The sequence below is a fragment of the Chiroxiphia lanceolata genome, chromosome 1 (genome assembly GCF_009829145.1).
Source record: "Chiroxiphia lanceolata isolate bChiLan1 chromosome 1, bChiLan1.pri, whole genome shotgun sequence".
NCBI classification, from domain to species: Eukaryota; Metazoa; Chordata; class Aves; order Passeriformes; family Pipridae; genus Chiroxiphia; species Chiroxiphia lanceolata.
In genome coordinates this window covers 37,455,898-37,470,872 of record NC_045637.1, presented here as the reverse complement: position 1 = coordinate 37,470,872, position 14,975 = coordinate 37,455,898, and the positions used below count along the sequence as shown (strand labels likewise).

Sequence of the window (14,975 nt, the reverse complement as noted above, 5' to 3'; positions counted from 1 at the left end):
GGGGAAGGAAGAGGAGAACATAACCCAAAACTGAGCAAGAAATCCAAACTGATGGCACTTATGCAATCCAAATGTGATCCAGCATATTGTAGATTAGTATGTTGAGCTTTAATGAGTATATTGAACCAAAACAATTGCATATTAACCCTCATCTGGTCACAGCTAATTAGACTTGTAAAGGCTCTTAGCAGCAGTTCTTCACTGTGAAGGTTCTAAGTGTGTAAATGTAAAGTGGCAGTGCTGCTGCTCATTGCATTTTTTCAGGAGGATGTAGCTCCATTGTTGCTGGGTGGGCACTTGGCCCGTCAGGCAGAAATGCTTCTGAGGGGGACTGCCCAGAGAGTTCACTGGGAATAGTTTACAGCTGTATGTTACTAAACAGTGCATCTGTAAGGAAATAGTGCCAGTCTATTGTACTGCCAATTAAGACGCAAAAGATCACAGAATCGCAGAATTGACTAGGTTGGAAAAGACCTCTGAGATCATCGAGTCCAACCTTTGACCTAACGCTACCTCATCTACTAGACCATGGCACTAAGTGTCACATCCAGTCTCTTCTTAAACACCTTCAGGGACGGTGACTACTACCTCCCTGGACAACCCATTCCAACGTCCAGTCACTCTCTCTGTAAAGAACTTCTTCCTAATGTCCAACCTAAACCTCCCCTGTCGCAGCTTAAGACTGTGCCCTCTTGTCCTACTGCTGGTTGCCTGGGAGAAGAGACTGACCCCTCCTGGCTACAACTTCTTTCAAGTAGTTGTAGAGAGTGATAAGGTCACCCCTGAGCCTCCTCTTCTCCAGGCTAAACAACGCCAGCTCCCTCAGCCTCTCCTCATAGGACTTGTGCTCCAGTCACTTCAGCAGCCTCATTGCCCGTCTTTGGACATGCTCCAGAACCTCAATATCCTTCCTGAATTGAGGGGCCCAGAACTGGACACAGTAGTCAAGGTGCAGCCAAGCTGCATTATTCTCCCATTCATGCTGTAGACGGAGTATGAGTTCAATACGACATTGGAGAACCCAGAAGAGATATGGATGCATTCAACTGTTTAAGGTTGCTTTGTAGGATCAGGTTCATGGCAGAGGGCTTGGAGAAGTAGTTAGCTATTTTTAATGTAATTAAAGTACGTTTTACTGTCAAAGACTCTTAAGAGATCAGATTTACCCTTATTTGATTAAAAGAAGAAAAAATCCAGATTATCAGATCAGTAGATCTTCTGTTTTATTTGTGGTGGGTTTTTTTCCTTGTGCCTTTCTTTATAGTATTTAAATGTTATTTCAATATTTGCTTACTTAAAGTACTGTGTTATTCTGGAATTTTCTTCAACAGAGCTCAATCATAATTTAAAAATTACTTACAGTTGCCCCAAAACCGGTGTTTAGGTCAGCATTTTGGACTTAATTGATATCAGTAGGATAATCTAAAACTATAAAGAATAAATCTGTTTTATTGGTATTTATTTAGTACAGCAACAAGTATTGGATTTGTAATTTCCGGTGCTTCTTAGGGGACTTCTGTAGGGAGAACGCCTTTTCTGAACTCTCTGTACTTGGCTGTTCCCAGAACAATGCTTATTGATATCAGTTTTTTTATTATTGATCTGCTCACTATAAAGTCCTTTCATCTTCACATTTTATTTTTCTGTCTTTTTGCTTTCATCTGGCTTTGTGTTTAGTACACGGTGTGGACTGCCCTGTGGGTCACCTGGAATGTTTTCATTATCTGCTTCTATTTGGAAGTAGGCGGACTTTCCAAGGTAGGTCACTTATCCTTCTTCAGTTTGTGGTAGAGTGTTTTAACAGCAGGACTCTCAGATTTTAGCAGACTGGAACCACAGAGGAAAAATGTCGTTGTTTGAACATACAATTTGATCTTTGGATCCCCTCCAACAAGAGCTCTAGCGTTTGAACTTCTCCCTGATAGTAAATAGCCAAGGGTTTGAAGTACCTAAATACAATGAATCTAAATTACAGTTGCCTTCTGAAGTACCATCTGAGGTGAGGGGTGGGGAGGGTATTCGGTTGTAAATTTGAGGTTCTTTTTGATTGTTGAAAAACAGGCAATGTCGTTTTGGTGGAGTTTTCAAGTGTGTATGAAAAGTGTGAATTTCCAAGATTGATTTGAAAGGAGCTAAAACAATTACTAAGAAGGTTAATGTAATAAGTTTTGAGCAAATTGGTCTCACAAGTGAGAATGTTAATTCTTATAAAAAAGAACAAATGGCAAAGGATGACTTTTGTCACATCTGAATAAAACTTTCTTTACATGGCACTCAGTGCCCTAGGTCACCAATTCCTTATTCAAACCTTTGATTAGAGCAGAAATATTTGCTGGAATTATTGAGAGACATGTGCACTCGTTCAAGGTAGCGCTTAGGTTAACAGAGTTTGTTTAGCATTGTATCTACAGTGAGTTCCATAGAACTGCTGGTTCTTATGGAACTGGTTTTTATCCTCAAGTTGGACATAGACGATGCTAATCTTTGTTTACCACAACCACACTTAAATGATTCCAGGCAGAGTATGCCATGGCGCATGCTGATCCTGGCATTTTTACTAGAATAAATTTCACCATTACTGATTGTAGATTTAGTGATATGAACCACATCACTGTTAATTCGTGCAATGCTTTTAGAGAATGCAATCCTGTGCAATGTGCTCTAGGGAGACCCTGCTTGAGCAGGGAGGTTGGACCAGACGACCCGCTGTGGTCCCTTCCAACCTTACCCGTTCTGTGATTCTGTGATTTGTGTACTCTGCTCAATTCAGAGTGGAACATTTATGAGCTACATACTTGCTAGCGTTAAAAGTCCTAGCTTTTGGCTAACAACAAACAGAAAACTGGTGAAACTAATTTAATAAGAAATAAAATTTAATTTACTCAGTAGAAATTCCATTAAAATTAAAGCTTTCAGTGATAGGTTCCTTTGGTGATAAAATTTCATAATGAAAAGCTGCAGCAATTTATTTTTCCTCCAAATATGATGTAGTTATGAGAAGTCATGGGCTTGATGAGGAAATTAGTGCACTTCATAGAGAACCAAAATAAATGATCCTAATGGTATGTTCTGATTTAAAAATCTATTAGATGAACAGAAGAGCAACACATAGAAGTGATGAATGCCTGAAGTAATTGTTCATTCTCGTGATATACAGAGGTTGTATTTTTTCATTTAGTTGCGCCATGTCTGTTTTTGTAGTGACTATTATATTTTATATGTAACTAGTATATTTATCTAAGGGCCTAGGAAGTGAAGCAAAACTTTTAGTCTGACCCCTCTGAGTTTGTGAAAATTTTAGTTGTTTTTCCATTGATTTCAAAGGATTCTGATCACCTCCTTAGTTTAAGAGGTGACTAAGGTCACCTCTTAGTGAATTGAAACCCTGCATCTTCCAGTTTCACTTCTGTTTCACTTTTAGTTCTTCTTATTTAACATATATGATAAATCACAGTGCAGAGAAATAGTAGCAAAAGTATTATTCGGAAGTTGAGAAAATTCCCTTTTATTAGTATATACTTCAGTTGATCTTAATATATTTGTGGCATTTTTATCTTGTGGTTGATAATGACAACATTTGAAAAGTATTTTCTCAACAAGTGAAAGACACAAAATTATTTCCATGGAAGTTGACTGCTTTTGTATAGATTATGTCAAAGATCTGAGTGTTGGCACCAAGTTAGTAATGGTAGAATCTAGAATCTTGTTCAGCAAATCACGGAATTTTGGATTCATTTAATGCTCTTTCTGAAAATTATGTTAGAGATGATGAAGCCATCAAGAGACTGAGGTCTTTTTGCACCATGTGCCAAAAATCCTGGGTATTTATAAATTGTATGTGACTTATTTGGGACCCAGCTTTTATCCAAGATGTTAGCTTAAAAAATTCATTATTGCTTGCCATTAATATGTTGCTGTGTTGTCAGGTGTGATAGAAAGATACTATTATCAAGATATGTTAGTGTGGCTGGAAAATAAAACACCATCATAAGCTTTCCAAGGATGGCTGTTTATTCCATATTGAAATCTTGGCAGGCAATAGTCACTTTTTTTCCTTGCTATTGTACTATTTTTCCATTAAAAAAAAAGCAGCTTTGTTTCTGAAATGTATGGAGATTGATTATAATTTTGAACTTCTGTTGGCATACTATCAGGGGAAAATTATGGTGCTCTCTGGCAGATGACTGATTTCTATTGATTTGTTTGTTTTTAAGCACTTTCATGTTTGTATTTGCTCTGACCAGCATTAGTTGTCTGTTGATTGGAGTCCCATGTGTTTATTAGGTCTTCAGTCATGAATGCTTCAGAAAATATAACTTGATACAATGATAAATGGTAATTTGAATTCAATATATTCAAATGGACTACGCACACAATGCAGACAGACTTTTCAAATGTCATGATACAAACCCACCACTGCTGAAATTTTGCTCAGATTTTATTCCTGCAGCAGAGAGGAAGATCTCCTTTGAATATTCGCTGAATTCTGCCAAGAAGTTCCATTGCAGTTAATGGAAAGTTTGAATGAGATATAAGGACATACATAATTTAGGCCTGTTCTTTACTGTGAAAGTTTGAAACATTTTCCCTTCAATTATAATGCATAATGTTCAGATTTTCTTGGTAAGCTGACATTTTTTTAAGGAACAGTGTGGTAAGGCAATCTCCTGGGAAAAGGATGATATGGATTCAAGTCATCTTGGGTATGAAAGGGAAATAAACGCAGCTCTCCCACAGCCAGCTGTTGTCAGTAGAAAGCTAACGAGCAAAGGTTTCCTCTTTAACTACCTCATAAACAACATATAGGTCAAACTTCTTTTTCATTTACATTAAGATGTACAAATAAAATTTTAATGTTTTTATCAATGTTAAAGAAATTGTATTTGATCAGAAATAAAAGAAATATACCCATATACATATTTTTTTTATTTGTGTTAACTTAGGGGTTTTTCTCATTTTAGCAGTGATAAAACTTCCCATACAAAAAATGAAATTTGCCTGTCTTTTTTCATTTACTACTTTTATAAAATTAAAATCATAATTTCTAGTGTTAACCATCTTATATGAGAGAAACAAAACTGTTATTGTAAAATGACCTTTTAATCCTCAACTGCAAGATGACAGATTGCTACATCCATAGATGAACTCATTAGTTGCTAGCATCTCATTCTTGGTCTTGAAATGAAAATATGTATGAATTGTCATATTCCAGATTAAGGACAATTTAAAGCATATAGACACAAACACAAAGTGTTTTTCAGAGGTTTTGTATGTGCTTAAATATTGACCAGATAGCTTCTAATACTTCCAGTACTTCTAATGTGTATAAGACAGCCCTTCATCCCCAGCAATACATGCTTTTATGTACTCCTGTACAAAGGAGACTTCATTTGTTTCGAGTGTAATTTAATAATTCTATTGTTTATATCCCTCCAATATTTCAGATCCAGTATGAAAATAGCTGTGTTTATTTGTGTTTATCATTTGCACTTCCAACTGATAGTTTTTGATAGCCTATTTTTTCTACTACTGCTTGTGTTATTGTGAATTACTGGCATTTCTTTCCATGTGTTGAAACTTTTATTCAGCACCACTCCAGTACTTCGTACACGTTTCCTAGTTGTTTGATATAGCTTACCTAAGCAGCTGGGCAACATTAATGAGATCTTTTCTTTTTCTATGATATTTCTGCTTATTTTGCATGGCTTTTCCATGACATGCTTCTTCAGCATGAACCTTGCCTCATTCTGGATTACTTTTAGTTTAGCTCTCAAAATTGAACTCTATGTCAACTGACTTGCATTTTTTGGCCAAGGATTTGCATGACACACAGTTGTATATTCAGTAGGAAACTACTTCTAATGTTTATTACCTGGTCCTTTGTTTTACGTGTTAAATGTAGGTGGGTGTGAGCTCTCTAACATCCCTATGACTCTAGCTTCTTGAACCTTTCCCTTGAAGCCAAAGGAAATTTTGCTTATGTTATTTAATAAAACAATATTTTTCATGTATTTTTCCCAGTAATATGTACTTTTTTCAATGGAAGTTCGAAGTCTGTAGGGCTCCCATCCAACTTTATTAAGCTGGAGACAGAACTATAGGCTAATTTATTATATGGATCTGTAGTTGGTGGATAGAGCTGTAACTCTGATAAAATTAATTATTTCTTCTATCTGAGGACAAAATGGACTAATAATTTACTTATTAAAATGCTGTGAGAATGGAAACATATTAGTCTTTTCTAAAAAAATATCCTCAGAAGAAGGGCTAATTATGTGGACTTTATACTGGCTACTTCTGAAATCCAATTTATTCCATCTGGTGCGTGTCAGTCAATCCTTAATTGTGGTGCAATTATATAATAATCTCAAACAGAGTAAGTTAAGCTCAGGGCCAATGCCAATTTGTATTAATAGAGATGTAAAGGTATATTCTGGGGCTTGTGTCTTTTTTTTTTTTTTGAATGTGAAATGAGAGCATAAACATTGGTTGAATTTAGGGCCAAAAATATGAAAGAAAAAGTGATTCTCATACTAACTTGTGCTGATGTAAGTGAAAAAACAGAGACAATTATTTTGGTGCAGTTAGCATCATAAGTAGCTCTATGAAATTTCCCACTCCAAAAAGTTTGTGAATAAAGTTGGCTGCATCCACAAAACCTACATGAAGGATCAATAGATGGAGGATAAAGGACTTCCTTAGTCTAAGCAGAAGACTGAAGGCAGGTCATCATATGTCTACTCACATGTAAGTGACTTGTGAGTGAAGGAAAGTGATCAGATTTTTGTCATATCCACTGGGAAGAAGAGCAAGAAATAGTTTGCTGAACATGTGGCAAAGATTTGGTTGGAGGTCAGGAAAAGCTTTTTTATAATAAGCACACTGAATAGGATCTAAAGCTGTTACAAAGCCTTACTACCGGATTACTCTTCTGCCCATTTTTTTTGTCTATAGAAACAAGCCTCTGTAAAGAGAAAAATCAAAGTTATTGTCCATGGAAGGTTTAGGATAGGAGTGTTTAAATTTTAAAAAATTAGTTCAAGTTGAAGACTCAAAACCTCAATCAAGTCAAGAGCTCACTCTCATTAGCAGGAGCATGATTCTATCTGGGGAGTTTGAGGTGTCTCTGGCTTTTCTCCCCAGCAGGTGTGGAGGGGCACAGAAAATAGGGAACTCCTCTCCTTGGAGGCTGACAGCAGGTTTTGGGTGTTCGCAGGTGGGGTTTTGGTATTCAGCTGTGTGACACCAAGTGAGAGGCAACGCTGTCATTGCTGCTCACTCCTGGTAGAAATTAGACTTCTGTTACAGGCAAAACTCATGTGCTTTCTATTCTGTTCATGGATTTTTACCTGAACACAAGTCATTAACTTCACTGTGAACAAAGTGAGAGTGAAAATAGTGTATTTCTTCTCTACTGTACATGGTGCATGCATTCATGTACAGCTCAGCTGAGAATTTCCTCCCACACATCTCTGATTCACCATCACTTCCTTTTGGTCACCAACTCTCCTGGGAGACTACATACAGTTTAGCTTGTTATTCTCTTCACTACTGCATGTTCGTTTGCTTCAGCTGATGCTATCAGCTGCTACCAGCTGAGATGTGCTAAAACATTGGCTGTAGGCATTCTTCAATTTCTAGACATTACAAATTACTGGGTTTACAGCAGTAGTAAAATATAATCTCTTCCTAGTGTATGCCCTAGTAAAATTCAACTTGCAGAAATAAAACCTGATGAAAAGATTGTTTTTGTTTCTTTTCAGGTTTGGACCCTCTCACCTCGTCCTTCTTCTTTCTCAACCTTGTTATTCCCAGAGGGTTTAAAAAATTATTGTTTTAAAAGTAATGTTCTAGAATCTTCACTGACATGGAAAAAGGAGGAATTCTAAGGAAATAGTACTTAAGTACAGTTAAGCTAATCTAAAAGCGAAGGAAAACAGACCTAACATAAGTTTTAATGCTTGCATCATATAATTCTTTTAACCCCTTTGGCCTTCACTCATTCTTTGAACCAGCTCTCCTACATAACACTTTGGGTTTTTTTTAAAAAAACCCCTGTTTCTTCAAATTGCTCCTCCCATCCTGCTGCTCTCTCACCATAAAAAGAAATAATCTCCATGTTCAATTGTATTTAATACTTTTCCATAATGTCCTGTTCAAACAGCCACCTTTTGAATTTTTAATTACTTTGGCAATAAACCTGGAAACCAATTTACTGTGAAGTTATGCAGTGTAATATTGAAGAGACACAACATTTCATCACTTCAAAATAATAGCTCTGGCCACGGCTGGTGTTAGGTACTGTTAATCATAGATTTAGCGTGTTGGTGGGGTGCCTTTCAATGGTATTTGAAAATAGTATTTTTTGATGTTGTGTTAGACTGACATCATTATGTGCAGGAGCAGAAACTGTGTGTGGTAATTTCTTTATAGAATACAATAACTGTTTCCATGAAAAGTTAGAGAAGAATTATTTAAGAACCGTGAATTCATAATGATGAAGCTATGGAAAATTGCATTTTCTTTTTATTTGCAAATTACATTTCTCAGACAAAAAAAATTGACTTAAAAAAGATTACTTAATATGTGCTCTCTTAAAAAAGAAAAAAAAAAGAAATTAAATTGAAGAGCAGAAATGTATGAATCTGTTAGTACTCTAATACTGAAATCAGTGCACATTCCTCCGGTTCAAAATTTTTGACAATGAAATAGCCTCAAAGGGTTCTGTTTTAGCTGAAGAGGCTTTCTGATTGTTAAGCTGAACAGACTTTGATGTTCCGATTTCATGTTCCAAAAGTAATCTGTTGTTCACCCTGTTACACTCTATAGTGTAAAGCTGTAGCACTGTGTAAGATTTAATGAAATACATGCTTACTCTTGAAAGGAGAATTAACATTCCGCTAGCTTCATGGCACAATTTGAGCATAAGGTCATTCTGGGAAAAAAAATTGTGTGGAACAAATGGGACACAGATAAATGCCACCAAAACTGCAAAATGTGTCGTTCTGATGTTGATTAGTTTGTTTAGGTGATACGATCACATTGCTGAACAACTTAATCAGGAGTACATTCCAGATGGTGCAAAAATTGAATTTTACATCCTTTCAGGTGACATTTAGAGTGGTTCATTATATTATATAAAATGAGCAGCCTTAAAATAGGTTTTTCAATCAGAATTTATGGTCTTCTATAATCACTTGATGCTAAATTCTAATATGATATTTGCAGGGTAGGCCACTATCTTCTTCATTGGTTTAAATAACTGAGGTAATATCTCTGTGGCTTTTTTTTAATAATCCATTTAATATCCATTAATATTAAATGGCTTTGGGAATAATGGGTATATCAAATCTGGTTAGCTAAGAGCTACACAGACAAATCTGTTAATGAAAACACCACGCGCATATTTGTTTGAGTTCGTCAGCTTAATTTCCAAGATCTTGAAGATTTTTAAAAGGGAGAAAAAACCCTAAAACGTAGCCTCACAATGAGAAGATAAGTAACTCAAGTAGTTTGCAAAATTTCTCCAAAGACACCTTTGGATTTGAAAAAGAAATAGGAATGCAGTCCCAGTCTGAACTCAGTCCTGTGATTCAGGAATGCGTGATGCAATGACCAGTGACATGGAGAGGTAAATCCTGAGTACCTATGGTATATCTGTGCCTGAAGCACACAGCAATGCTTGAAAAAGGACTGGGTATTTACATGTACAACAAGAACATACAGAATAAGGAACAAGAGAATATATGGGCAGGAGGAACCATCTAGTCATCTATTCTAACCTTATGTTTCTGACATAAGTCGAATTGTTCATGAAGCGAGAAAGGGAAATTTCCCTGAGTTGTGGTTTGGCTATAAGCAAGTATGACACACTCACCTGCATGTAAGGGTGAACCTAGGTTTAATTGCCCAGGATATTATTTTATCTACTTATTGACATTTGAATCTGTTTTGTAATGATTAATTTGTTCCTTTTGTAGAAATGGGAAGACTGTTGCTGAGATTTAATTTTCGTCTTTGTAAACATAATGTCATGAAAAACTGCAATGAAAGATATTTTGGTAACTTCTTTAATCATATTGTTGTTTAGACATTGGATCAACCACATCTGCTGTCTGTCCATCAAGTGTCTAAATACTGAGAAGAGTGAGTGCTGTGTACAGATTTTGACCCTTATGTAAGGCAGTATACTTCTTTTAGTGCAAGTGCAGGCTTTATTTGTTGCCTGCTAAGGTCAAATTTATGTTTTTTGTTAATAATTTCTATACACTGCTTTTTCTGAAGTAGTTTATTCTTTGCAATTTTAGTTCCTACATTGGTCAAGTAAGGAGTTCTTCCTAGTTATGAGGAAATCTATCATTTCATAAGTCTTCTAATAAATATTTACACTCCATGTCCAGTTTGAAAAGAGTTTTACTGTTCTGAAGGGAGTTTCACACTAATTCATATGTTGTTTGCTGGGGTTTTTTTCTTCCATTTGAAGACAATTCTTGTTAGGAAGAAAATGTAATTTAAAGTAAGTTTTTTGTAATAATTTGCACATAAGAGAGCCTGAGACCTCGATGAAAGTACAGAGGATTTATTGTTTGTGATAGTAGAATCTGAAAAAGTTCTTCCCAGAAATTATGATGCTGAATCTCATGGTAGTTTTAAGCATTCTACATGCTTCTTATGGGACTTCATAATCAAAGACTCATTAGATTATTAAGGTTCAAAAAGGCATCCAAGGTCATCAAGTTCAACCATTAACCTAACATTGCCAGGTCCACCCTAAGTCACGTCCCCAGGGACCACATCGACATATTTTTTTGAACACTTCCAGGGACTGTGATTCCACCACTTCCAGGTGGAAGCAGGGCAGCCTGTTACAAGGCTTGACAACCCCATCAGTGAAGAAATTTTTCCTAATATCTAATATAAACCTCCTCTGGGACAACTTGAGGCCATTTCCTCTTTTTACCTGTCACTTGTTACCTGGGAGAAGAGACCAACTCTCACCTGCTACAACCTCCTTTCATGTAGTTGTAGAGAATGATAAGGTCTGACCTGAGCTTTCTTTTTTCCGGCTCTCTCAGCCACTTCTCATAAGACTTGCACTCCAAACACTTCTCCAGCTTCATTGTCCTCCTCTGGACACACTCCAGAACTTTAATGTCTTTTTTGTGGTAATGGGCCCAGAACTGAACACAGGATTTGAGGTGCGGCCTCACCAGTGCTGAGTGCAGGGGGATGATCACTGCCCTGATCCTGTTGGTCACGCTATTTCTGATACAAGTCAGGATGCCATTGGCCTTCTTGGCCACCCGAACACACTGCTGGCCCATGTTCAGTTGGCTGTTGACCAGCACTCCCAGGTCCTTTTCCACTGGGCAGCTTTCCAGCTACTCTGCCCCCAACCTGTAGCACTGCCTGGGATTGTTGTTGCCAAGGGCAGGACCTGGCACTTGACCTTGTTGAACCTCATAAAATTGTCCTCAGCCCATAATCAAGCCTGTCCAGACCCCCTTGTAGATATTATTTAGATAGATGTGTTAATATGAACCTACCTTTGACTTGGAAAAATAGTATAAGAAGCCGGTGATTGCTCATCTTCTCTTGATGTCATACAAGCAACCCTACTTACATCCTTTGGGATTAATGAATTCTAATTTAGAGGAAAAGCAAGGGAGGATACAAGCTTGGTTTACAGATCTACATTAACAACAAAGGAGATTTTGGAAACTACATAGATCCTCTGTATCCATTAAGAGTTTTCCTGGTTCTTTACTCTTTCCTAGTGTCTTGGCACATTAGATGTGTGTAATCTTGAACATTCTGAGTTAAAATCCACCTTAAATTACTTTGGTCCAGGTGTCTGGTGTTGTAATTTTGCCTTTGATTTTTACAAATGCTGTCATATTTCAAAAGAGTATCGGGAAGAAAGAAATTTTGCGCTTCAGCTCCTATTGAGTAGTTCTTTCTTGGTGAAAAATAAAGGCAGTGTCCCTGCCTTTACTCATGGTATTCATTACTTTTGAAGGCTTCAGCAAACAAAAAAACCTCTTGTTAGTTCAATAACATAACCTTGAGTATGAAGGTTATGAATTTTCAACATGTCTGTTTTGGCAATCTTTTCTTCTTTTATAGAATGCTTAATGTTTGTGTTGTGTTAATCTGTCTTAATTCGAAGGTTTTTGATTCTGTAAGGTCATAGAAAATAGTCTCTTAATCTTTGCAGTTTGAATCTTGGAGCAAGTTTACCTCCTAAATTTGGTTTCCATGTAATAATTTATTTAACCTCTGTAAGGTGAATGGGTTTTGAGAACTCCTTTTCAATTGCACAAGGGAATTGGAGGGATTGTTCCTTGTCTAGATCATTATACTCTCTTTATTTTTCAGCTGTCCTTCAGGGAAATTTCTTGCTCATGTTGATGATGTGACTGAATTTATTATTCATGAGTATCAGAATTCCTTTGAACAGACTTCTTCCATTTGGATTAATGGGGAAAGAGTGAGAGAATCCTACTGGGGATTTAGCTGCCCTTCTGCCCTTTGTTTTGCTAGGAAGTTTATTGTCAGAGTGGCTTTACTATACCAGGAATAATGCTGGGTCTTCTTGACCTATTCAGTCAAATGGGGGAGGCAGAAATGCTGGAAAAGAAATCACAGTGATGGTAGCAGTGCTTGACTAACACTGTCTTCCAAGGGCGAATGCTGCTTATGAGTAATTTGATTGTTATACCAGCACTGCATTCTGTACACTTAGATTCCCCCTCTACTTATATCTTTACAGAATCTGTAGAAGTTCTTTAATATGTTGTTTTGGAAGAGCTATTTCGTTGAAGGGAGAGAATATGTTATACCCATCTGCTGAGAACTACTACTCTGTGTTATTGTGTTACCTTTCTGCCTGCTTGGAAGCAGCTTCTTTCATTTTATCTTTTCTTTCTTTCTTTCTTTTTTTTTTTTTTTTTTAGTGTCTGCTTTGGTAGATCAAGAGCTCAGGTTTGATTTGAGAGTTTTGGCTGAAGATTTTCCTTGTTTATCTCAAAGATGTTTGAAGGCCTGGGCATTTTTTATGCTAAGATGGTTTGAACTCGCTGAACTGCCTGCTGAAACCTCTGTCTAGTCTGTAACAAGGGGCATAGATGTTATTCCTAAACCTGAAATTACTTATTTGCAGCAGATATGACACTATTGATTAATTTTACTATTACTTTCTGTGAATTATCAATAATATTTTAATTTTTTTCAGCTTTCATTTCATTCAGTTTAGTAATTTTCCTCAGTTTGATCAGAAATGACCAAACTATTGGCTAACTTGCCAGGACAGATTATTTTCCTTTTTAGCCATCTCATCTTTACTAAATTATGTTTCTTCTTTTTATCTGTTACCAGGACATTCACAAGAGCTTCTTACTGTTTTCATTTCAAAGGTGGTCTGTTGGATAAAAGACTAGTCAGTGAGTTAAAAAAGCTATGTACACGTCCAGCTGTGAAGGAACTGATTTTCACTAAGTCTTCATCTCAAATACACTTGTACATTGTTTAACTTTAGAGTTTTTCGTGATTTGTTAGGAACATTTTCATGTCTACCCTGAGTTGCAGCTATGATTTTCTTCATAGCATGTCTTGCTTTTCACATAAAATAACTGTTTTTATTGTTAAATGTTGTAGACATGTAGACACTTTGTTCCCTGCAAAATTAGCACAGTCTATGTAAATAGTTATTTTGGAAAAAAGAGTGATACAAATTTCTTAATAATCATTTTTAATTAGTACTTCTTGATATTTTTATCTATTTTAGGTTTATTTTGCATATATTTTACTCTTATGAATCAATTGACTACCTGATTAGTTAAAAATATACTTTATATTATAGTTTTAAAGCTGCAATTTCATACAAAAAATTTAAATCATATTGTGGTGTCATTTTCCTTGAAAATATGCTAATATTTGTGAAAATGTCTACATCTTAAAAATATGCTTGAGACACATAGCTGGTTGTAATAGATGAAATAAGCATTTGGTTTTAACAAGTTGTAAGAGTTTTAAAAGGTTATTAGAGAGTTTTAAAATGTTCCTAGATGATAGTAAGGCCATCAGTGTCCTAGGATATAAATTTTTAAATGTCTAAGACCACTTTTCACATGTGCAGCTAGGCAGCCTGATTAAGTATTCCAGGATCATATTAACTTTTATCCAAACATTTTTGTTTTCTATAATGCATTTTACAGATCTGTGACATGACTTGCATTTCCTGCCTCCAGGCTATATAATTTTGAATGTGCCTATAGTTTAACAGATTTTGTTTTGCTGATCCCAGCTTACCAAGTAGTCCAGATGGCCCTGTACAGCTGCCTGCCTTTTCATTATTTACCCTCCTCCCTCTCTTTGTGTCATCTGCAAATATATCCACTACAAGCAGTGATTCTATATGTACTTCTAGATCACTGATGAAAATGTTGAATAACATCAGACCTTACATCAATCCCAAGGGAGTCCTGCTAGAAAGACTCTTATTCAGCTATGATTTTCCATTGATAACTATGTTAATTAGCTAGTTTTCAATCTATTTAAATTTCAGTCCATTAAAATGTACTGCCATTCAATTTTTTTCAGTAAGAATGTTTTGTGAATGCCTTATAGATGTCTAAGATTTTCTTGCAGCTGCTTCTATCAGCTCAACTTTTACCTCTTAAAGCAATGAAATCGAGTTTGTTTAACAGATCCTAATGTCTTAAGATATTTTATTGACTGACATCAATTATGCTGCTTTTGCTTTTTCTCAAGCATCTGTTTTTAAGTCATCTTTCTTCTGTTTACCTTGGGACTAAAGCTAGATTAACAGTCCTTGAAACAATGCATGTGCATTTTTTGAATCTTATATAGGTTTTAAAATTATTCATTCTCATGCAGTTCCAGAGATTTTTTAAAAAATAACTTATTTGCATTCATGGATCTCAACATCCAAAGCTTTTGTGTGATTGCAAGTT

General features: G+C 36.1%; 1 protein-coding gene across 2 annotated transcripts in view; it reads left to right on the top strand.

The window, feature by feature from the left end:
• NKAIN3 (sodium/potassium transporting ATPase interacting 3) overlaps positions 1-14,975 on the top strand; it is a 354,927-nt gene that overhangs the window by 183,190 nt on the left and 156,762 nt on the right. For both annotated transcript variants that reach the window (XM_032710736.1, XM_032710729.1), the window contains exon 3: positions 1,678-1,758. In XM_032710736.1, the coding sequence (XP_032566627.1) occupies positions 1,678-1,758 (81 nt within the window). The remainder of the gene's footprint in view (positions 1-1,677; positions 1,759-14,975) is intronic.